We start from the raw sequence: 23,516 nt of genomic DNA on the forward strand, positions 1-23,516 counted from the left end.
TGAGTTACAGACATGCATACGTGGTGATTTGTTTTTATTGTTAAATGTCTTCTCAATGCCTTTGAGCAGCTTATTTGGGATCCAGCTACTTCTTCTAATGAAAGGATAAAGGAATAACAAAAACATTAGATGATCCTAAACACTCAACGACCAGTATGGTACTGTTTATTGCTAATGCTACATCCACTTGACTGGACACATTGCCTCAGTGTCCCATGGGCTCTGTCTAGTCTGTCTCCGTGTCTAAAATGTTTTTACAGTTGGTCATCTCTGACCTTTTCAAGTAATATATAGCTGGGGTAGTCTGCTCCTCCTTTTTCCTTTCAAGTTCAAAATTCAAATTTCCATTTCAAAAACAGACACAAACTCATGGTTTTAGTCAGTATTTCCACAAAACTTAGTCCATTCTTTATTTAGATTAAGGCACCATCTCTCCAAACTGTCTCCTCAGTGCTAAGCCCAGAGTCAAGGATGTCCTGATGCTCCTTACCGAGAATTTGTATAAAGAACCTCTAGGAATCAAGCAAGAACCTTCTAGGACAGATGGGCCTAACAATCTCATGGTTTAATATACTGACTTTTTTATTCTACGGCCCCTTTTTCCAGTGTGACCCACCTGACTTGAAAATGTCCCCATATAGCAAAATAATGACATTGAAGCTGAGCTAGATATACATAGTTCCATTATCTGTATTAACCATATTTAAAACCTGGGTATAACTGTAGAAACTGTGTAATGCCTAAACTGGATTCTGATTATTGATTTTACTTCAGTAACTGTTATGCTAAAAATGTGCACGGTCACGAATATTAATTACAGGGAGAGTATTCCACCTGTGGAGAAATGTTTTATTTTCACCTGCTGAGACGAGTAAAAAAGTGGCAGCAGTGACAGCAACATCTACTGGACTTTCTCTTTGAATTCAGTATCTCATAGAAATGAAAAGACTTTCACAAAGGTGTTTCTCATTTTTGTTTTAGGATATATGGCCATAGCATTAACAGGATGATACCATCTAACCTCTGACTTTGGATCTGGCTGTTATGGAAGCAAAACCTTCAAATCTATATGGTATATGCATGGTAAGTACTAGCAAGGAAAAGAAATAGGTGAGCTTTCTGAAATATGAAATGGACACAACTTTTTTCCCTTCTTTGCTGAACATGAATTCTTCCTATTTTCAAGTCCTTCATCCTACCCTGCTAGTGCTTCTTTTTAACTCAAAGCATATATAAATCTCTGTCTACAGAATGGAAACAGCTTGACAAGCTATATTATAATTGAAAGAAGAAAAAATGCTACAACACTCAGAATCCTGGTATCAGCTGAAATAGATACAGAGTTATACCAATTTCATCTTATTCACGCACATACAAGTTGAATTAATGTCAGTGGAATGTATGAAGAGTAAAGAATATGTACTACTGACTATGCTTGTCAATCACAACCAACAGCACCCTTGCTGGTAGACTTATGAAAAGATTTAGTTGTGTAACCATTGCTTCTTGAACTAGATTTATTAAAAGATTTTTAAAATGGCACCTGTCGAAAAAATTCTTCCATTAGGGCCATGGTCCACCGGTAGTGCAGTTCCCAGGATTTTGCTGGATGGCTTATGTCTGCTGCATGTAGAATCAAAGACATGGCTTTGGCTTTGTCTACCCTGTCAATTCAAGGACATGCTCCAATTATCTCAAAACAAAAGCAACTATTTAAATTATTTTCTTGTACATGAGCTCACTGAAAGACTATAGATAATGAACAGAATGGAAAACAACCTACCCCTCTGTCTGCTGTAGAGTATGTCGCATTGTTTTAATTTGTTGAAAATGACCCGACATATCTGTAGACAAGACCATCTCAATGACCAAGCTACGCAACTCCCTAAGAATAATTAAAACAAAGTGACTGATTAAAATTCATTTATTCTATGTATGCTACATTTGTTTAAGCAGCACTTGTTAATTTATAACTTTCTCAACAATATCACGTGTTTTATTACATTTAAAAAGGCATTTAAATAAATTATTAACAACTTGAACATTGTATCTTAAAAGGATTCTGTGAAAGCAATCATTATTTCAGAGTCACACTGTTTTGTAATTCCTCTTTTCTAATGTATAAAGTAAAATTACATGAAGTTCTGTCACCCATGATAAGTCTTTCCCTATTTTTCTGGCAGTAGAGTATTCAAAAAAACGTTGGTCTCTGGGCTTACCACCACACAAGAGGATGTATTTGTTCTTTTATTACCACCCTCATAATAGTGCAGAGCAGGCATGATACTAAACCTAGGAAGAAGGCTGTGGAAACACTCAGAAGAGCAAGAGGTATTACATCTGAAATGCCATCAACGTTATACCAATACATGAATATTATGGCAAACTACCCTTCATCTCAAAAATACCTTAATGCCTGTTTCATGAATCAGAACAAGTTTGGGATTTATAATTTATCTTGGTATTATGGTCAAGAGATTTTGACTTGTCCATCAGCTTTTTATGAAATGAATATTAAAACAGTAAAACACAAATCGTGTAAGAAAGTGTATTAATTCTGATTGTATACAAAAGTATATTAATTTTGTCAACAGTAATTACTGATTTGGAAAATTCTATTTCCTTCATGTAGAAGGATTGTATATAGACCATATAGGAGTCTACTGGGTTTTTATTTACATCCTTTTTTACTGCCCTAGGAAAATTTATGTGCAAGTGTTGCTTATATGTATATCAGAGACACTTAAATCTTAAGGATGTCCAAGTATCAATTACAACAATAGAATCCTACTTTAGACATTCTCACTAATCTTTCATACTGCATTTATATCTTTGATTTTCTTTATAATACTTTTTTTTTTTTTTTTTCAAAGGACTATGTTTTAAAGAAATAAATTGCAGTTTTCTTCAGGGTCATTAAAATAGTTTGTTATAAAAACTATTAAGACAGCATTTAGACAAAATAATTGCATATTTAAGCTGATACTTCTTATTGATTTTTGTTCATTTATTCCTGATTTGCTTTGATGTAACTGGATAGAGACTCAATCCTCTCACTTCTATGCAATAGTATGCAGCCATACTGACTTGTGTTTAGAAAATGCCTTACCTTATCTGAACTCATAATAGGATACCAATTAGTTTGCATCCCAACTGTTCCTCCTCCACATTGCTTTGAAACTGTACCCTTCAAAACCAGCCAAACCCATTTAAAAAAAAAAAAAAAAAAAGAAAAAAAAAAGAAAAAAAAGAACAGCGAACACTGCATGAAAATTGAGGGCTCTGCATTGTTAAACCCTGTTGTTTTTAAGACTGAAATAATTATGAGTTCTCCTTTCTATGGGAGATTTTCCTAGGAAATTTCCATGTCTGGACTTTTAAGAGTAATCAGAAATAAGCTCAGCCCTGCTACACAAGACACACAGAGAAGCAAAATGCTGCTTTTAGTTTCCTCACACTGGCGTGGCAACAGACAAACCCTAATTCTTACCTTCATTACCTGAATGAGGATCAAACAATGTATCGCTATCCTCCTCACACCTCTAAAGATTTCAGACCACCAAAAAGCTGCTTAACAGAAAAAAGAGAGGCTCTCCACCTACAGTCTGCCGTTGTTTCCTGCCTGCACCACCATCCAGCATCAATAGAGGGATGGAAAATCGGGAACTGATGGGGAAACCTGAAACAAAGCTCTACCAGAGCTACAAATTCTCAGTCTACTAACACCGCACAGAAGATTACTCTTGAACTTAAAGCATTCCCAAATCATTTCCCAGGGAAAAAAAGACAATCTCAGCTTCCATATTGAAGGAGACCTCAGTAGGTCTCATAGGTAACTCCTGGACAGAAATCTCTGCCCACTTCATTAAGCAGCCCACAGCTACAGGCATTGGGGTAACACAATTAGTATTGCTCATACTACCATGGCAAAAAAATACATAGGTGTTGTCATCTTTAGTTCTATCTCAGGAAGTGGTAACAGTATTCACATACAGTGCATAGTGGTATTTTTGGGCCCACAATTGGAAGATTACTGGTTTTGAGTATATAATGTCCATATTTCTTAAGTAAACTGTCATGTCCCGTGCTGTCATCCTTTCTTAACCCTCCTATATTCATATGCCCTATGGATAGGATCCTGTAAAAAAAAATAGATGCAAGATGATGTGAAAAAATGACATGCATAATTCTGTCATAAACAAGTGACAAGAAATGGCACATGATTTTCTTGGAAAAGTTGTTAACCAATAAACAGAAACCATTTTTTACCTGGATTTATCCATGACAAAGACATTTAGTCAGCTAGAAACTATCACAGAATCATCTAGGTTGAAAAGACCTTGAAGATCATCTGGTTCAACCATTAACCTGACCATTCCCAACTACACCAGATCCCTCAGTGCTATATCAACCCAGCTCTTAAACACCTCCAGGGACGGCGACTCCACGCTGCCCTGGACAGATCATTCCAACGCGTAAAAACCTGATCTGTAAAGAAATACTTCCTGATACCCAGTCTAAACCTTCCCTGGTGCAACTTGAGGCCATTCCCTCTTGTCCTGTCACTTGTTACTTGGTTAAAGAGGCTCATCCCCTCTCTGTGCACCCTCCTGTCAGGGAGCTGTAGAGGGCGATGAGGTCTCCCCTCAGCCTCCTCTTCTCCAGACTAAACCCCCCAGTTCCCCCAGCCGCTCCCCAGCAGACCTGTGCTCCAGACCCTGCACCAGCTCCGTTGCCCTTCTCGGACACGCTCGAGTCATTCAATGGCCTTTTTGTAGTGAGGGGCCCAAAACTGAACACAGGAATCGAGGGGCGGCCTCACCAGTGCCGAGTACAGGGGTGAGATCCCTTCCCTGTCCCTGCTGGCCATGCTATTGCTGACACAAGCCAGGATGCCATTGGCCTTCTTGGCCACCTGGGCACACTGCTGGCTCCTGTTCAGCCGCTGTCAATCACCTCCCCAGGTCCCTCTCTGATGAAAAAATGCAGGAACAGGCTAGATGGGCAAAAGCAAGTTGGGAACTGAAGACATAAGGTTCATCTTGCAAGTTATAGAAATCCTGCTTTCCTCAGACAGAAGACTCCTGAGGGAGTTTGTGAAAGAAAACCTGTTTACTATGCATTGTATAACATAGATATCACAGAATGGTTTGGATTGGAAGGGACCTCAAAGATCATCCAGTTCCCACCCCCCTGCCATGGGCAGGGACACCTTCCACTAGCCCAGGTTGCCCAAAGCCCCGTCCAGCCTGGCCGCGAACCCTGCCAGGGAGGGGGCAGCCACAGCTGCTCTGGGCAACCTGTGCCAGGGCCTCACCACCCTCTCAATAAATAATCGTTTTTCAGTTTAAAACCATTATCCCTCATCCTATCCCTACCCTCCCTGACGCAGAGTCCCTCCCCAGCTTTCCTGCAGCCCCTTTCAGCACTGGAAGGCCGCTGTAGGGTCTCCCCAGAGCCTTCTCTTCTCTGGGCTGAACACCCCCAACTCTCTCAGCCTGTCCTCACAGGGGAGGTGCTCCAGCCCCTGATCACCTTCGTGGCCTCCCCTGGACTTGTTCCAGCAGGTCCATGTCCTTCTTATATTGGGGTCCACAGAGCTGAATACAACACATATTGTTTTGTTAGTCTTTTTATATAATCAAGCAATATATCTTTGTATGCCTTACGACTGGAATGATTTGAGACATTAATACTGCCTGACCACCTACAGTTGTTGACCTAACACATGGGGTGCTACAACACTAGAAGCCTGGTAAATCGAAGGAGAAAGTGGGGCAGAAAGGGATCCCTCTTTAGTTTTTTAGGGGCGCTAAGTGAGAGAAACAAGAAAATATGAAAGACTGCAATGTATTTTCAGAGTTGAGAAAAGAGTGAGAAATTACTACGAATGTCACATGCGTTATCCACAAAGGACATCCTCATCAGAATGCTGGCAGTGTTTCCTTGATCAGACCCAAACCCCTCGTTTGAAAATTAATTGAATCTGACAGTTTATTAGTGCTTTTAACTTCTTAATGTTAACATGTAGAAAAGAAAATGTAATACTATAAAGTCATTCTCAGTCATTTTGCTTCATCTTGCTGAAATAATTAGCAGAACTAGTTTAAATAGGCACCAGTGTTAAATTTTTTAAAAAATAAAAAGCTGCAACTCAAGAACACAGATCTGGCAATAGTCAAGAAATTAATCGGTGCCAGGAAGTACATTAAAAAGTTGAAAAAAATTATAATTTCAATTTACTGACAATTTGATTCAGTGCAAACTTCAAAACTGTTAGTCTAACAGCATGAATTTCAGTATAGATCCAAGTTCGCTCTAGTAGTAATAAGAAAATTGAAGAGCTTCTTGCAAGTGGCTAACAGATCTGTCATTGCACCATTGAACAAGTTATCTGATGACAGGGTAATAGGAATTTTGGGATATTAGAAACGAATACCGGGAAAACACAATTTCCATGACTGACCCTCTAAATTAAAGTATCAGACTTCAACAGGTTGTGCAGGTTCTCAGACTGCCACTTTGGAATTTACTGGTTTGTTTGAAAGTATGGGCTGTAATTGCCTAGCTAAGGGACAAAACATGGAACTGAGTGTCCTAGTTTAGTTGCTTGAGCTTCTTAGTCAGTTCATACATCTCTTTTGAGTTGTACTGAATAGCTCCAACAAGAGATCACAGATTCTACTTTCTCTGGTTGCCAAATCCCACCAACTTCAAACTGGCTGCATATAATAGTGGACTGGATCTGTGCAGCCACTCTATACAAATAAAATTTGCAAAACTAAAATAAGATCCTCCAGGAAATCCTAATTGAGTTACAGTGAGAAGAGATTGAAAAGCAAGTGCAAACACACCCAGTATGTGATTGAGCAACTTCTAAAGGAACGTGGTAGTTTATCAAAGGTTCAAAAACTAGAGACATGAGATGCAACAGAAGTTAGAGGAAAGGGTCCACAACTGGACTGGAAAAAGAACTAGGGGAAGATCAGACTGAGCAATCTATGCAGAGAAGAGTGTTCTTCAGAAATGTGAAGTCTCACATTCCTCCCTTTATTCTGTTGCAGTCCAGCGGGGCAATATGTATAAACATCACACACCTGGAAACCATAGGCTCCTCTTTCCACTGGGAAATATTTTCTTTCACAGTAGTTTCCATCCTATCACTCTTTTCCCCAGTGACATAACAAAAGAGAATGACTGGGATGCACTGTACTAGCTGGCAGCCAGATTTCTGTCAGCTGGAGCAACTGCATGTTGCTGCAGGGATTCCCAAACTATACTCATTTATCGTGGTCTCCAGCAATGAAGGACCCAGGACTGGGGAAGCACATAAATATCTTCAAGCCATCCTTGGTCCAGTCCTGAGCTGAAAGTCAACAGAAGAAGATCTGCCCCTTTCTACTGGAAGGATTCTCTGGTAGGACACAACATGAAACACTACTTCATAAAAACATACTTAAGGCAACAAGTCTGAAGATTTGAAAATCATTACCTCTCTACGATGATGGTTTTAAAAGAGAGAATAACAGCCTCTGATGGCTGTCTACTGGGTCACAGAGACCTATCAGCCCCAAAACTATTAGGCCCAAAATAGTACCAAGCAGAGCAAGGCTCTCATGCTGGCAACAAAAATCTAGGTGTATATGACAATTATTTCTGAAGTTTACAATTTATTTCCAGAGATCTTTCTCCAGAACTAAATTTACAACACGAACTTTTTTATAACTATATCCAAATGAGTATCCTCTGAGAAAAAAAATCCTTCATGAGAATGAAAAAGTGCATGTTTCCTCTCTCGCTTTGTATTAAATAAAAAATTAAAAATACTTTAAGTGTTTTGGAGTAGCTACTGAAAAATAATTAATTGAAAACTAAAAAGGTCAGCAGACTTACATTCAATAAACGCTTTATTTAGGGGTGTTCTGCTTAGGTAGATAAGTCAAATAATGTAAACCAGTCCTTCATCTGTAAATATGCACCACACTAAAATTTGATCTGACTCATATATTCCTTCATAAATGTGTAGTTTCACAAGAATATAAAGCAGAGTATAGTTTTGTTATTTATGGTGACATCATTCACAGTGGGAGACTTTCCTGGAAGCAGAACACCTCTCTCTCATTCACAGTCTACCTATTTAAAAGTAATTTTTAGGGTCTCTCAACAATAGCTGTGTTTACAGGTACACACAGATCACTCATAGTTTAAGTGCTATATGCAGCTATCAAAGGATATACAAAGATAACATGTCATTTTTAATAGTGGAGAAAGTCTTATCTGTAACACTTTTTCATTTGGGTCTTACAGATCTTAGTATTTGTGACATATCAATTATGATCCTGATTCTTTAAGCTGGTCAAATTTTCTTCAGCAATTACACTAAAATTATGAAGAATAAAAAAAAAAAAAAAAAAAAAAAGATATTTCTGTAGTGCTTCTGGGCCTTTACTTTATTATTTTTGAACTCTCCAGACAATTAATTTTTTAATGCTTATCCAAGATGTGGCTCTGCTGTGCTATGTTATATAGCAGACATCCCAGAGGCAGTAGTGCTCAAGCTGTCAGTAGAGTGTGACTCTGCACCAAGGTTTTAACCCACTGTTAGACAAAGGTAATCTAGCTCAAGAGGGGCAACTGTGGTTTTCCTAAAGAGCTATCTCACCTGAGACACTGTCCATGCAGTCTGACACTGTGCCTCATAAACGCACAGCCTCACTCGGAAAATATGGAGTCTTCCAAACAGTACCTTACACCACAGAAGCCTTCCCTAAACTCTAAATATCCATTACTTCTTCCAGTGCCCAAATTTCTTCCTGTAATTTGAACTCTTAAAATAGACTTCACGGGGAAGGCCTGGTGTTTTTTATTATTTTTAAATACTGGAAATAAGTTTGAATGGCACAGTAGGTCTTACCTCCAGTCATCTTTGGTTAAATTTGCCAGGATGTTCATCTCTTCTTCTTGCATGAGTCTATAGGCAGCACTTACATGGTGATTTTCAAGAACAGAACGATCATTGTACAATATTGCAACATCTGACCTAGTGTTTAAAAAAAAAAGGCAGAATTTAGAGTAGCATCCCAATGATTGCACTGGGGAAGGTAGACAGTGTATTCACTATGAGACCTATTGACTACATATATCAAAATTTATTTCTTTGTTCCTATTGTATCAAATACTGATAAAGTTTCCATCCTAAATGCATAAAGACATTATCATTATACTATTGCATATACTGTTTGTGGGAAAGTCATGTTTTCAAACAGGTAATGTTATATTCATATGATATAACCGGGACAAGAATTTGTGAGGAAATTGTTGAACTTCTTGACTGTAGATAGGATCATGGAGCAACAGAAATACTCTAATTAGACTACTTAAGAGTACTCTGGCAATACAACCATTTAAAATGTAATGCATTCACCAACAGAGGGGGCTCCACACATAGCATGGGTATTAAGGAATTACTACGCCTGTTCTGAGAGAGATATCCATGTCACCCATAATCAGAAGGAGCTATAAATAACAAAATATTAAAAAACATCAATTTAACATGTTTTAAATGGATGCCATCTTTTGTCAGAAAAACAGCCAAACATTGAGGCTCAGAGCAATGGAATAGAAGAGATGCTAAACCAAATTTTTATTTTATTCAAGTGCTTCCTAAAGTCAGACCCTTACTCTCAACATTATCCGTTCCCTTTTAATTAAAGACTAACCTACAATACCAAAATTACATATAGATATTCCCAAATTTTGATGCAGTATGGATTTATCATATTTAGCTTCAAATGTCATTAATTCCTGGGGGATTTTTTTTCCCAAGATCTATCTGACCTGCTAAGCAACCTTGGCTCTCCCCTCTCTGCTACTCTTTTACTCTGATAAAACTTTTCCCAAGTATTTCAGTTTGTTTGACTGAAAAGTCTGTACTAGAAGAAAGGTGTCATGATTTAGCAGTGCAGCTTACTATGATATTAATAAGGTAAATTTAACTTGTTCTGTTGAGCAATAGTATATATTCAGTGTAACCAGCCATGTGTATGGTATGGTACCAAGGAATTTTAAAAATGAACATGGGATTTGAAACTTTATTTAGAGGGAACAAACTATAACCTACCTAAACAATGATTATGTTTACATCCATAATCCTGCTAAAATCATGGGAAAATCTGTGATTTGTCAGTCACATATGTTTACATAGCTACTTATGGCTAGTTTTAAACAGTGTTAAGATTTGCTATGACTATGACAGCCATTTCATCAGCTTTTCTCAGGCAAAAGAAGTCTGGAATCATGGCTCTGGGGTGTCACATCAGGTCCAAGTTCCACTAGGAGGGGAGAATGAGCTTCATCAACAAAACAAATACCTGTTTGCAAGTAGGCCCAAGCAAAATCCAAAGGCTAACAGCTTAATTAATTTTCCACTTTTGTAATACTTCAGAGCAAAATAATGATAAAAATAGATAAGTAATATAAACTTGGAACTACCAGCTGAAGTTTAATTTTAGCCAGACTATGCTGAGGGAGAAAAGAATTATGTCTTTACTTCAGCTGCAGATCTAGAATTTGTTCATTACTGAAGGGCACATATCAGGGCACAAGTATGTTACAGATTTAATTTAAATGTAAACATCGGGCACTTTACCCATATATGTGAGTGAGAGGATACTTCTGTTCAAAATAGTAGTGTTTCTAGCACAGAGCTGTTTTGTTAGAATATGCCAGTGCTTTGCTGAAATAAATTTTTAAGAGCAGGTAAAGAGGACTCCTCAACTGAGGATACTAAAAACAAAATATAGCCTAGTGTGAGAGAACAATAAGATGCTTTGTTCTAGATTAAGTATCAAGTGTACCATTTATCACCCAGTAATGGATTGGTCAGTGATTTTCCTTTGATAAACTGAAAATATTTTAAGAGAGAGAGAGGTTATACGCTGTTATTCTGGACTAAAGGATAGGATGACACACTGTGCCTTCATGAAAATACAGTTAGTTTGATTTTCAAGCGGCATTTATTTCTAGATTTCTTCTTCATAAACACTCCAGATGCTGTCAAAATGTGCTAGGAGAGGGCTCGTGGTAGGTATTTCTAAAGGTGTACTTGGAGGTTTCTCCCTCTCTACTAGGAACCCATAAGTGTAATACACAACTTGAAACAACATGTAGCACCTGAAGTAAGTGCAGACACATTTCTGAAAACGAAGTGGGATTTTTCTGGGGACACTGTAGGAGACACTTTTGAGTCAAAAGTATCAGAATTTAAGCAAGCAAACAGAGGGGTGAGTGCTTTTCAAGTCTGTGTTCTGAATCGTTTTGAAACCTCTCTTGACATATCAACTCCAAAATATAATGATTTCAAATGCTCTGGAGCTAACTCCTTACTTTTACACACTTTGTTCATGTGAGCAGTCCCATTAACTGTGCAGAGGTCAAGGAAGCAATCTGTAAAATCAGGAATGACCTGGCTACCTCCTGGCTGTATCAGCAAGAGGAATGAAACAGTTCAGAGAAATGATCAGCAAACTCCAGACGTGACACTTAAGAGACCACTTCGCTTACCTTGTCTGAATATGGAAATTGTTTGTGGTCCCAGTATGTTCATAATCATGGACGGCAGCTGCAAAGATCATTGCTAAAATTTCCAGTTCTGTGAGCCAGTGCTGGTAAACAAAAAACAAATCTTAGTCATATTTTCTATAATAGCCTAACTCAGATAAAACATTATAGTATTGGAAATGTTTTGCATTACCTTCAACTTAAGTAAACTTGGTTCTTGTCTTATTTCAGGTAAATATATATCCATAACACTCCAGTATTATATAGTAAAATAACTCCTTGTACTTATTATGATTTCTGTAAGACCTAGTTAATGTCCTTATGGTCACTAGAAGTAAATATTGACAGCCAAAAATTTAAGAAGTTATTAAGGTAATTATATGGTATAATTTGTAGCTGTTTTGAGTAGGAAGTATCTAATCTCATGCATGGGACTTGCTGAATTGTGGTATATTAATCTAAAAACTTGAGATGAATTTAAGATTAGAATTTGTCTTTCAGTGAACAATATATACAGTCATAATAAATTCTAGGTACAACATCAGCATTAACTGTATTTTACCAGTGTACATAGCACTAAAATTAGGCCCATGGGAGATTTTTCTGTTCTAAATTTTATCATAGTTTGTACTAATGTAAAAAAAAGTAATAATACCAAAAAAAGTACTAATGCCAAAAAAATAAGGCTGGTATACAGCTACACAGAACAAAAGGTAATACAGGTCATGTATACAAAATATTGCAGATCCTAGAGTTTTGTGCACTTTTATACCTCTTGCTAACTGAGGCTGTTCTGTATCACTCAGTTCATAAAACAACCTCTGTTATTTTATCTTTCAGGTTCTATTTCTTGAATGATCAATCATCCTTGAGGAGAAAATTTACTCCATCTAAAAACGGGGGCAGAAAAATCACCGGGTAATTAACCCCCGCAGTCATAGGACTGATTAAGTCAAATGACAGTCAAGCATTTCCACACATATTTCAAATTTCTATAGTGTAGAAGTAAGCTTCTGTACTCATGATCTCATCCTTATGCACCCATATATGCACATACATGTGTATGAATGGATGTAAGATGTATAAGCTGCCAGAAGTAGTAGAAACTGCAAATAGTAGGACTTTTTTCAAAGAAGAAGACAAGAAACAGTCAAGATTCATAAGTAATGCAAGAATGATGAAATAGGTCATTTGGCGACAAAATAACACTGCTGAGGAACAACAAGTACTGGCTGTTAGTGAAGCAGTATAGATTAAAAAAGGTCACAACAGAGGAATGAGAATGTGCTGTATGCAGTTCTAAAAATGGAAACAATGACCTTCATCGTATTGTGTGTCACAAGAAACCAGGCCATGACTGGTCCTGGTTTTCACAATGTTTTCAACATGCCAAATAGAATAGAAACCCAGAAATTATTAGTAATTAAGTAAATAATATTTAAGTAATTAGTAAAGCTAAACATAAATTTCTTTAAGACATCTTTTCCAAGATCAGCTGTTTTAGTAATGAAAATAGTTGCTATGCAATGCATTTGTAAGTAGAAGAGCATTCCTTCCAAACAATATCTATGTGATACACGGAAACTTCATATGGCACTGTATGGCAGCAAGTATTCTAGAGACTGCATTCCAGAGACTGCAGCTGTGCAGTCAAAATTCAGATCAGTATTCAAATCAGAGAATCAGAGAACTACTTTAGCTAAACAATTTCTAAGGAAGTAGGAGAGACAACTCTTAGAGAGACAGTTAACAAGTATTTTTCTCAAAGGGAGAGGGAAAAGCAGGTATGTGGAGGCCTGCAAGACTGCAAAGAGCTGGAACCTGCTCCCCTTCTGGAAGATACTATGTCATGCACATGTAACGCCTATTGGAAAAGGTCTCTTCTATGGAGAGATGTTTTCCAGCATTGTAAATTGCTCTTAAGTAAATAGATTCATTCCAACTTTTCATGAGCTCTAGTTCAAACTATTTTTTTAAACAAATATGGATTAAAAAATGAGTAAGAAAGGGAGTCTCACAATGCACTTATTGACAGCAAAGACATTTTTTCCTTTAGCTTGAGCAATACAGGTACGTGGGAGGAGAAAAGGGATGGTGGGAAGATGATCGATGACTCAAAAGTTCTTTACAAGATGTATTCCCTGGGACTTGAATTCTTAAATCTTTATAAAGATGAAGACTTCATAAATGCAAGCTTGAGTTATATATTTCAGTTGTATCATCTGGGATTTAATCTCTTGGGAAGGTTAATAGACTGTGTGCCATCTGTGATATCTAACTTTCTAACACACTGAGGTGGCTTGATCTTGTTTCTTAAGATAGACAGTAACTTTTGGAAAATACAATGATCATTTTGGTTTTTTTAACTGCAGCTCTGAATATGTGTTATTCTTCACTGGAATCTCTCTAAAGGCTTATGGAGAAGCATAAACTGACCAGCCAAATTTTTTGGCAGATGCTGAGATATGGCTATTATCCAGGTGCCTATAAAAGATGCACAATATATGTCCTCAACAACAGGAATCATTAAAAGAATTTTCTAAAAGTCAGTTTTTTGAACCATTTGCTTCAGTACGTCTTTCAGAAGCAAACAAGGAAGAAAGAAATTCTTTGCAAGATTTGGGAGCCAGTATCAGTTTGTTAAGATACAGTCAAAGCACAGGTGCTTCAAATCGCATGCCAGTCTGCAAAAAACACACAGGAATCTGATATAGAACTGCATCAAACTGACTCCAATCCAGGTATTTTTTAGAAGACACAGCAAAGTTAAAAGAGGCATTACAATGGACATACTCCGAAAGTTATTAGCTTGAGAAGCAAACTTCAAATTGTTGAGTAGCGTCTGTAGGGTTAACCAGGCAACAGGAAAAAACCCAAGTTAAATAGAACATTTGCATGATACTGATGCGTTCTCAAACTGCAAATGACATTTGGGACAGAAATACTTTTCAAGCTGCAGAATCACTAGGCCCTCTTTCAAACACTGATTTCTATAAACGTTCTTTCTGCCTGGCAAGATACATCTGTTTGAAGGCACTCTTGACTAAGTGTTGTCCTAGTTAGATATCTTTCCAAAAACTTTCCAATATCATAATTCAGCAGTTCAAATGTGAATATTTAAAACCTGGCCTAATTTTATAGGAATATTTTGCAGCAGCATTGCAACATCAATGAGGTTTTACAGCAAAGTAATTCTAACCTTTTCTGAAAAGAGTTGTCCAGATCACATCGAAGTGCAGTTACACACTTAAGATGGTAATACTGTAAAACTTGAGTTGGAGAGGCCTTGCTCATTCTCATGTGCACTCAGTGAAATAGCAGATATTCAAATACAAAACAGGTTCCTTCATTCAGTGTTCATTGTTCTAAGAATGGCTAAACATCCCAAATTGACTAGGATAGCTCTGGAAGTTGGAACCTTGTCATGGCATCACAAAGAAAATCTGGATGACATTGTCTTTTTTAAAGGGTGGAGGGGCACAGTTACAACAGCTCAAAGGGATGTTTATGATGTATAAAAAGGGATTTTCCTCCCTGTTAAGTTGCTGATCCAGGTGTATACCTGCAACAAATTTGTGTCTCACATCCCTTAATGCCTGCAGTTGATCTTACATTAGAGTACAAGGGTAGGGTAGGAACCATGCTCTAATCTTTTCAAGCTTTTTCTTTTATTAAAATACTATTGTGATGGGTGAACTTCATATACAACAGCTCTGGTTTGGAGTCATCTTGGCAAGAGCTGTCTAGCCTATGCTTCAGTCTGATATGGAAGTTCTTTCTCAAGGAAACACCTCAATCTGAAAAGGAATCTTGGCTGGTGAAGACTCTAGGCTTCACACTGCAAGCAGTACTTGTGTTAAAATGTAGCTTCTAGAACTTGATGCTTAGAAGTAAAACACTCCCTTCAAACAGTAGAATCAAACTCTGAAATGCCTAGGGACTTGTTCTTGCTTCCACTAAAGCCAAAGGCCAAGTTTTCAGTGAGAAAATGCTTAACAGAAGTGAATGACTGCCATTTATTGTGCATATATTGGAGCACAAACATCTAGAGTCAGCCCTAAAATTTTCCTTTCCAAAAGTCTTATGGAACTGTTTCATGGCTCTGCAAACAGAAATCAGACACTAACACTTCCCACTTTTTTTAAAAAAAACCAACATTCATAGTGAAGATAAATCATCAAAAGGCCATTGACAGAGATGTCCATTTTCTTTTAGTTAGTATTTACTTTTGTCTAGCAAGCTGATAGCGAGGACACTCCCACGTCTGGTATTAAATCTAAGTGTTTAGAGTAAAAAAGCTTGCACAGACTCACTTCAATTCCCAAAGTGTATACTTAAGACTATTGGAATATTGCAATCTTCTGCCTACTATAGGCACATAGTGTATGCAAGAGCAGTCCTAAAAACTAAAAGAAAAAGGAACGGCAGAGTATTTGAGTAAGCCTGCACTGACTCAGCATATCTTTCAATGGTTAGGACCTCAGCAGGTACTAAAGCTTCCTTGCCTGATCACACCTCCCAGGCTCTGATGTGGAAGCGAAAAAATCTCACCTGCCTACTGCTGCACATATATCTCATTTAGTATGATATATAATACCTAAGCCCAGGCGATGAAAAGCAAAAAGAATTTAAGGGAGATTTTTTTCTCCTTTTTTCCTCCACATCAGGAGAGTTCCAGCCTGGAAAAACTGTTAAAATGACATCTAGTTCACAGCAAGAATGGTAGTTTAGAATCTATCTGTGCACAACTTTCAAGGGAGATTTTTCGTTAAGAGAAGACACACATGCACATTTATCCAAAACAGCAGAGAGAAAAGAAGTAAATTGAACTTCACAGTATTTCTTACCATGATACCAGTGTGAATCATTATGTAATGCACAGTCTGAGTAACGTCAGCTGCATGGATCAAATTGTGATAGGGATTTTTGTATTTGCTGTAACCAACTTCAAGAGCTTCAGCAAATGAAATAAGATTGGGAACAGGGATCTGGGGGAAGCAAAAACTAAAATAAATGGGTTTTTTCCTGCAACAGCTGTGAAGTAAATGATGCAATTAAGAAACCACAAATAAATATACCATCAAATTTAGTTCACAACAAAAGAAAAATCTAAAATGTAAAGGTCTAGCATCTCACATGCATCAGGGAGTCTTCACACAGTTCCTGTATACGTTATATCCCTTTACATTCACTATGCACAGCATGTGGTAGCATACAAGAGACTGCAGAGCTATCAACCAAATAGTTTTCAAGACATGTTTGTCTGTCTGTACCAGGAATGTATAAACTGTTCATACAATAAAGGCATGACAGATAAGAGTCTAACAAGAGGATTATCTCTTCTTCACCACTTTTACCTTGCTTGAGACAAGGTTTCCCTGAATCTGATAGTATGACTTCCTCTCCTTCTCTTCCTCCAGGCAACGTATGAAGTACAGGCACAATCAAGTCTCATTTATTTTCCCATTGTGCTGGGTTTGGCTGGGGTAGAGTCAACTTTCTTCATAGTAGCTAGTATGAGGTTATGTTTGGATTTGTGCTGGAAAATCTGTTGCTAATACAGGGATGGTTTAGTTATTGCTGAGCAGTGCTTGCACACAGTCAAAGCCTTTTCTTCTTCTCCTCACACTGTCCTGCCAGTGAGTAGGCTGGGGGTGCACAAGGAATTGGGAGGGGACACAGCCAGGACAGCTGACCCCAACTGAACATAGGGATATTCCATACCTTATGGCATCATGTTCAGCAATAAAAATAGGGAAAAGGTTAGCCAGGGGACCGCTGCTCAGGGGCTGGCTGGGCATCAGTTTGTTGGTGGTGAGCAACTGTTTTCATTTGCTTCACTTGTCTTTCTTGGGTTTTATTTCTCTCTGCTATTTTTCTTTTCATTACATTATCATTATTATTATTACATTTTATTTCAATTATTAAACTGTTCCTATCTCAACCCACAAGTTTTCTCACTTTCACCCTCCCAGTTCTCATCCCCCATCCTGCTGCGGGGAGGGAGGGAGCCAGCATCTGCGTGGTGCTTAGTTGCTGGCTGGGGTTAGATCACAACATCCATATAACGAAATTACATTTTCCTCAAGATTTTTTCCTTTATTTAAAATTCCTGCAAGGTAAACAGTGGGACTGGGAATGGGCTTAAACCCACTGACCCAGTAACACTGTATACTTTCTGACTCTTGTTAATGGTAGCCCTGGTGCGGTTCTGACTTCAAGCCCCCAGAGCTTGATGGGAAAATCTGACTCTGGGTTATTGGTTAAAATTAAAATATTCAAACCAATTTCAGGGTGAGGCAGCCTTTTCAAAAGGAGCATGGAGTTTTGCAGTGGAGAGGTTTTGAAACCATAATGAAACTTTCATTTGGTACTATTATAATGAAAAAATTGGCATTTAAATCCATTTTTTATCTCAGCCTTTCAAAGTTGTTTATAGTACTCCATATTGTATTGCAATACCCTGCAAACACCATGGAAAAGCGGCCTTCTCTTTATTTATCCCTCAAGCTGGTTAGGAGAAGAAGATACAGCTGAAAGTCCTACACAGTGGTGGGCAACATACTACAGTCTAGACCATGAAAAAAGTATTTAGGACTAACTACAGTTTTCTGCCTTATTAGGAATCTGTGTTCCATGAACCTAGGACACTGGTTCAGTACTGCTGAGTAAACAGGCTGTATACATAATCTGTTTATTTAATGCTTACAGCATTTAACTGCTCACTAACAACATCCCATCCCAAACTGACGTGACATGCATCTACATAACTTTCCTTTTTTTGGGTTGCAGAAAAATTTGGATAGTCCAGGTGAAGTTCCATTTGGTAGAACTGTTGGCATATTATGATGTTCAATTTGCCATATTCTTTGAAATTCTGCACTGCATTGCACAATAAAAAAACATTTCAAACATATTGTGGATTTCTTGTATTTTAAATTGGACATATTTATTTTTGCATACATATTTTTATTTGTGGCTAGTTTCTGACCTTGAAACGGCTCAATAGGTCATATCGGGTAAACAGCTCATACATCATAAATTTCAGACTGTGCTCTCCACTTGCTTCATTTAGGGCAAATACGTCAAAAGACCATTTATCAACATCCTGTAGATGAGGGGAAAAGAAAAAAAAAAACATCAAATTTCCATCTCTTTAAGTAGGTTTCCAGTTAATCACTGGAAAAGATATACTGGTGTTTTTTGGAAAGGAGGGGAGACTCCGGTAGTTTTTTATTGTCCAACTTTGAAAGAGAGTAGATACTGTAGATAACACATTAATGACTACTTAAATATTAATGATTAAAATAGTTGTGTCAGTTATGAATAAAATACTTGTAACATGACCTATGCAACTTTATATGCTTTGGTTCAAAGTCCTTAATCCTTCAAAATTTAACTTTCCATGTACAAATTGTCTACAGAACCTTGTGGAGCCAATGTGAATACCCATCATTTAAATAGGTTATAGCACAAAATCATTAACACTATAGCCATACTGCAATTTGAGAATAATAATATAATATAATATAATATAATATAATATAATATAACGTTTGACTTTCAGGTGAAAAGGTGAAGCACTACATTCTCAAGAAATACCATTTTTTAATTGCATACATAGCCATAGGAACTTTACTACTATAAAAGATTGCCTTTTGGGTGAACTCCAGTAATGCCTTAAATTCACAGCAAACACTTTACTTGTTCCATAAGCTTCAGCTTCTTTTGTGAGCTCTATCCCAGTACTACTACTGCTTTTTCTTTCCTAAAAATGAAACAAATACTGCTGTCTGAGACACTGATTACCATAGCACTGGGAGCTGATAAAACCATGTCTCCCATTTCTATAAAAATTTTTATACAAATCTCACCCTATTTCTCTAATAACAGCTAAATGAAATCACAACTAATACATGAAACAATAAGCAGAATCATATGTTATTTGTGAATTTTTAACTATTAATTTCTCTGTTCTGTGTGCTCAGTTTTATAGTACTAACTATGGCTAGGGTACATTCAGTAGTAAAACATGTTTATTTCACCCTAAAAGTCACTAAACAGAAGTACAAATACATTCCAATTCCATAATGATTAAACTTTTTCACCTTAAAAGTTACTATCACTTCTGCTGGGTAAGCCAAACCAACCATGCTAGAAGTTCTTCGATACATCCTAAAAGAAGAAATACAATATTAAGGAATAGCACTCCTTTAAAAAGTACTGGAACAATTTATCTTTTTTTAATTCATCTTTCACAGTTTGTGAAACAACACTAAGCTATTTCAGGGTCTGATCCCAAAGATGACATAAATCTTTTTATGAACTGGTGAGAAAAGCCCCTCTGCTGGTATATTACTCTTTTATGTTAGTACAGTCTTTGGTACAATTTAGTGTAGAAGTTTCAAAGACATAAAGTTCATTCCCAGAATTTTTCAAAGTCCACGAGATTTCATTACAAATTTAGAGGTTTCATCTGGATTTCTGTACAGAAAAACAGAGCAATTATAGAAATTAAAACCTAATGTCTGGTTCAAATATTTGCTTCAGGTTCATCATACCACTTAAGAGATCTTCAGTGACAGACACTGTGGTTAAATGCATGATTTACTGTAATAAGAAAACAAATCTCTCACCTTTCTACAAAAATCCCAGCCTGGACAGCATGCACAATGCTTCGGAATTTGGGCTTTTCTTCAGGTCTCCTCTTCACTATTCCCATTTCCCTCGTGAATGTAGAAGCTAACCAGTCCCGCACTTCCAGCGGGACCGAATCCGACTGGATGTCAGAGAGCTCATCCTCAGTGTCCAAAAGCTTCCTACAAAAAAATTAATACAAGGTAACCGAGAAGATGGCAGACTGAAGCAAAAGGAGTATGGACAGGTGAAAAGCTACCAAACTCAAATTAACAGGAGCAGAGGTTGTCTGTAGAATTGACTCGGCACGTCACTAAATATCTTCTCTGGTAGACACACTGAGGCAACTGGGAAGTTGGGCACAGGAGATTTCTTCCCTCTTTCCCCCTGCTCACGTTCCAGAAGGTAAAAGATACTCAAATGCAAGATATTCAGGTAAAGGCAAGAGAAGATTTTTCTACAAAGATGTCACAGCTATGGTGGATTGAAGTGTAATTAATGAGTTATAAAATCCTGAAGATACATCTAAAACAGTGGCTGACATGAACGTCTGTAGAAAGAGGGGTTGCTGCTATAACTGAGAACACCAGTGGTCCGTCTGATCTGTTCTCCAAAATGGTACAAAAAATGTTTTGATTCTTACAAGCAAAGTAAAAGTTATTGTGTAGTAATGCTACGGTGAAGGCACTGCAATGAACACACTGTACACATGCTCATCATATTATTCCAGTGCAATAAAAGTATTAAAGATAATTAATTCTTTCTGTGTGCAGATCTGTGTTCCTATTGAAAGAGGGCTAACAAAATCATAAAGATATTATACAAGACTGGATTACAAGTCAACTTCCACAGTTCTTAGTTGTTCAGAAAGTTAGAAAAGGTATGTATACTTTTTGTAAAATAGAGGAAATCTTAAAAAGAAACTACTGCAGCAAAACTGAATTAGAGGACATCAGTTTATTTAGAAGAAACGTGTGACTAAATATTCTATTAAAACAGACTCAACTGCAATTCTACAATTCGTTACAGATGTAGGAACACAACAGTTTCTTGCTGTTATTTACCCATACCACACAGTCTGCTGGGGTTTTCCATAACCTAATATTAATTTATTAATTTATATAATATTATTCCATAATTTAATACTATTTGAGGGATTATAGGAAGATGCCTAGCAGGAAGCATGATGCCAGAAGTGTAATATAAATTATTGGTGAGTGCAGCATATCTGTGTTCATCTGCCCTGTTCTCAGTTTCAGCATCTCATCTGGCTGGCAGCGTATCTTGTGAGACTTTTCAACTGGGGTTAAAAAAAAAAAAAATCCATGTTCTTTCTGCTGAAAGAACAGCAGAAACGTTCCCATTTTTTAGGGACATAGAATGATAAGACTAGGAAGACTCATTAACATAGAGGGCAAGAGGAGCACAATGGACAAGAATTACGAGATTTTCTGACAGTGGGACACAGGCTAAAAGTCAGTAATTTGTTTTGGAGAAACGGGACTTGTGCAAAAGAAAGTATTTGAGCATATTATCTTACAAAACTGAACCAAGGCTGAGACTGGCCATAGGTCAAAAGCTATAAATTAGTTTTATTATCTAAATTAAAAGCTATGTTATAGTCCACTTAAAACCCTACTAGTCTAACACTGTTATTAAATACCCTTGGTGAGATCAGTACATTTATATTTCTGAGTAATGTTTGACATTCGATGTATTAGTAGCATAATCAGGAATAAGCCTTATAATACCCAAAACATATTTTTGTAACTATTCCAACTGCTACTCAAATGAGATTAAATTATTCCAGTGATAAAAGGACCATGGTTTTTAGGTTACCTCAGAGCACGCAGCAGGGACATTCCACATCACCTGTGCAGCATGAAGCAGAGCTCCACATCAGTTTGCTATAGTCTGATGCAGATCTCAGTTTGGGACCAAGTCCTAAGCCCTGCAGATATGAGCCGCTGGAGTATAAATTAAGGCTAGCAATACACGCTGTAGTTTCTCTAATTTTTTTAACCATTCAGCTGTAAAATAGGAGGACTCTTCAGTCTGCAAATGACAGTAATAGGAGTTCCTTTATGAAGACAACAGAGAAAACAGTATTTGAAAAAAGTGTTTCTTTAACCAGCAATTTTCATGAGACCACTGCTCTCTGATGAGAGATGACTGAACAACATGCTACAGGAGAGAGTTTCAGTGTCTCTGGTTCATACTTAAACAACTAGGAAAGTAACCGCCACATAGAATTGTGTTGTAAGCACAATCTTTGTAAGTACAAACTCTTAAAAAATCCCTCAACACATAAAGTTAGTAACTTCTCAAAAAAGAATTTGTTTCTTTCAGAAGCCTAAATGAAACAACATGTAAGGAGAGGAAACAAGGGCTAGTCATTCATCTCATAACTATCTATTTTCTACACTTTCCTGACCTTTTGAAGAATAAGATTTATATTGGGGGAAATTACTCATGGCATATGCATTGCTAGAAATGTTTTTTGAATAAAATCACTAATGACTGCCATTCTTCTGTAATTACAGGGAAAGGGCTCATCTATGGGTCTACACATCTGAATAAATGGATAGTTAGATGGATATATAATTTGATGGCAATTTTATTTAGGAAGGGAAAAAAATTGGGCTATGTATTGCACCATACAAACTATGCTTCTCACAAATTCTTAGAATCCAATATTCAACTCATTTCATAGTTTGCAACTTTTGTTAACTTTTATTTATATGTCAATCTCCATTATAATTCCATGGGTGTGCATATATATGTATGGATACATAATAGTGTGGATTCTGTGAAATACATCTAATTGTTTACCTTTTACTTGCTGGCTGTGAAAACACTTCATTAACCAAAATAAAGCAAATTTATATGTTGAGACATAAAAACATCAAACTGCTTTTATCACTAATTCTACTTACTGTTTACAAAATGCATATATAAGGAAATTATACTAAATGTAGCAAAAAGAATCTTCAGCAGAAATAGTAGAACTTGTACACATTAACCAGAAGTACTAACAGCACTTCAGCACTTACATTACAATAATAGCTGAAATTTTCAATTTCACCCAGTGAGAACTAGTTTTCGATTGGCCACCGCTATATTTTTTTACATGGATCTTGTCCTTTTTATGTCGAGCCATTTTGCAGCTGGTTTCCTGGCCCCTGGTCTATTGATGTACACCACTGCAGTGAATGCAAGTAAATCACAGAGCCCTTATATGCTTGTCCTTGCCGTTACTACCTCTGGTGCTCAGAAATTAACCACAAGAAAGGGTGACTCTTCAAGCAGATGTATTATAA

At 37.2% G+C, this 23,516-nt stretch overlaps 1 protein-coding gene across 4 annotated transcripts in view; it reads right to left on the reverse strand.

The window, feature by feature from the left end:
• PDE1A (phosphodiesterase 1A) overlaps window positions 1-23,516 on the reverse strand; it is a 164,615-nt gene that overhangs the window by 29,766 nt on the left and 111,333 nt on the right. For 3 of the 4 annotated variants that reach the window (XM_074911025.1, XM_074911023.1, XM_074911022.1), the window contains exons 3-10: window positions 20,196-20,378; window positions 19,668-19,734; window positions 18,551-18,667; window positions 16,407-16,547; window positions 11,563-11,663; window positions 8,915-9,040; window positions 1,784-1,885; window positions 1,544-1,664 (exon numbers count right to left, since the gene is read on the reverse strand). In XM_074911025.1, coding sequence (XP_074767126.1) covers window positions 1,544-1,664; window positions 1,784-1,885; window positions 8,915-9,040; window positions 11,563-11,663; window positions 16,407-16,547; window positions 18,551-18,667; window positions 19,668-19,734; window positions 20,196-20,378 — 958 coding nt within the window. The remainder of the gene's footprint in view (window positions 1-1,543; window positions 1,665-1,783; window positions 1,886-8,914; window positions 9,041-11,562; window positions 11,664-16,406; window positions 16,548-18,550; window positions 18,668-19,667; window positions 19,735-20,195; window positions 20,379-23,516) is intronic. The other variant, XM_074911024.1, reaches the window with a different exon arrangement.

Source organism: Athene noctua, chromosome 7 (genome assembly GCF_965140245.1).
Source record: "Athene noctua chromosome 7, bAthNoc1.hap1.1, whole genome shotgun sequence".
Classification (NCBI taxonomy): domain Eukaryota; kingdom Metazoa; phylum Chordata; class Aves; order Strigiformes; family Strigidae; genus Athene; species Athene noctua.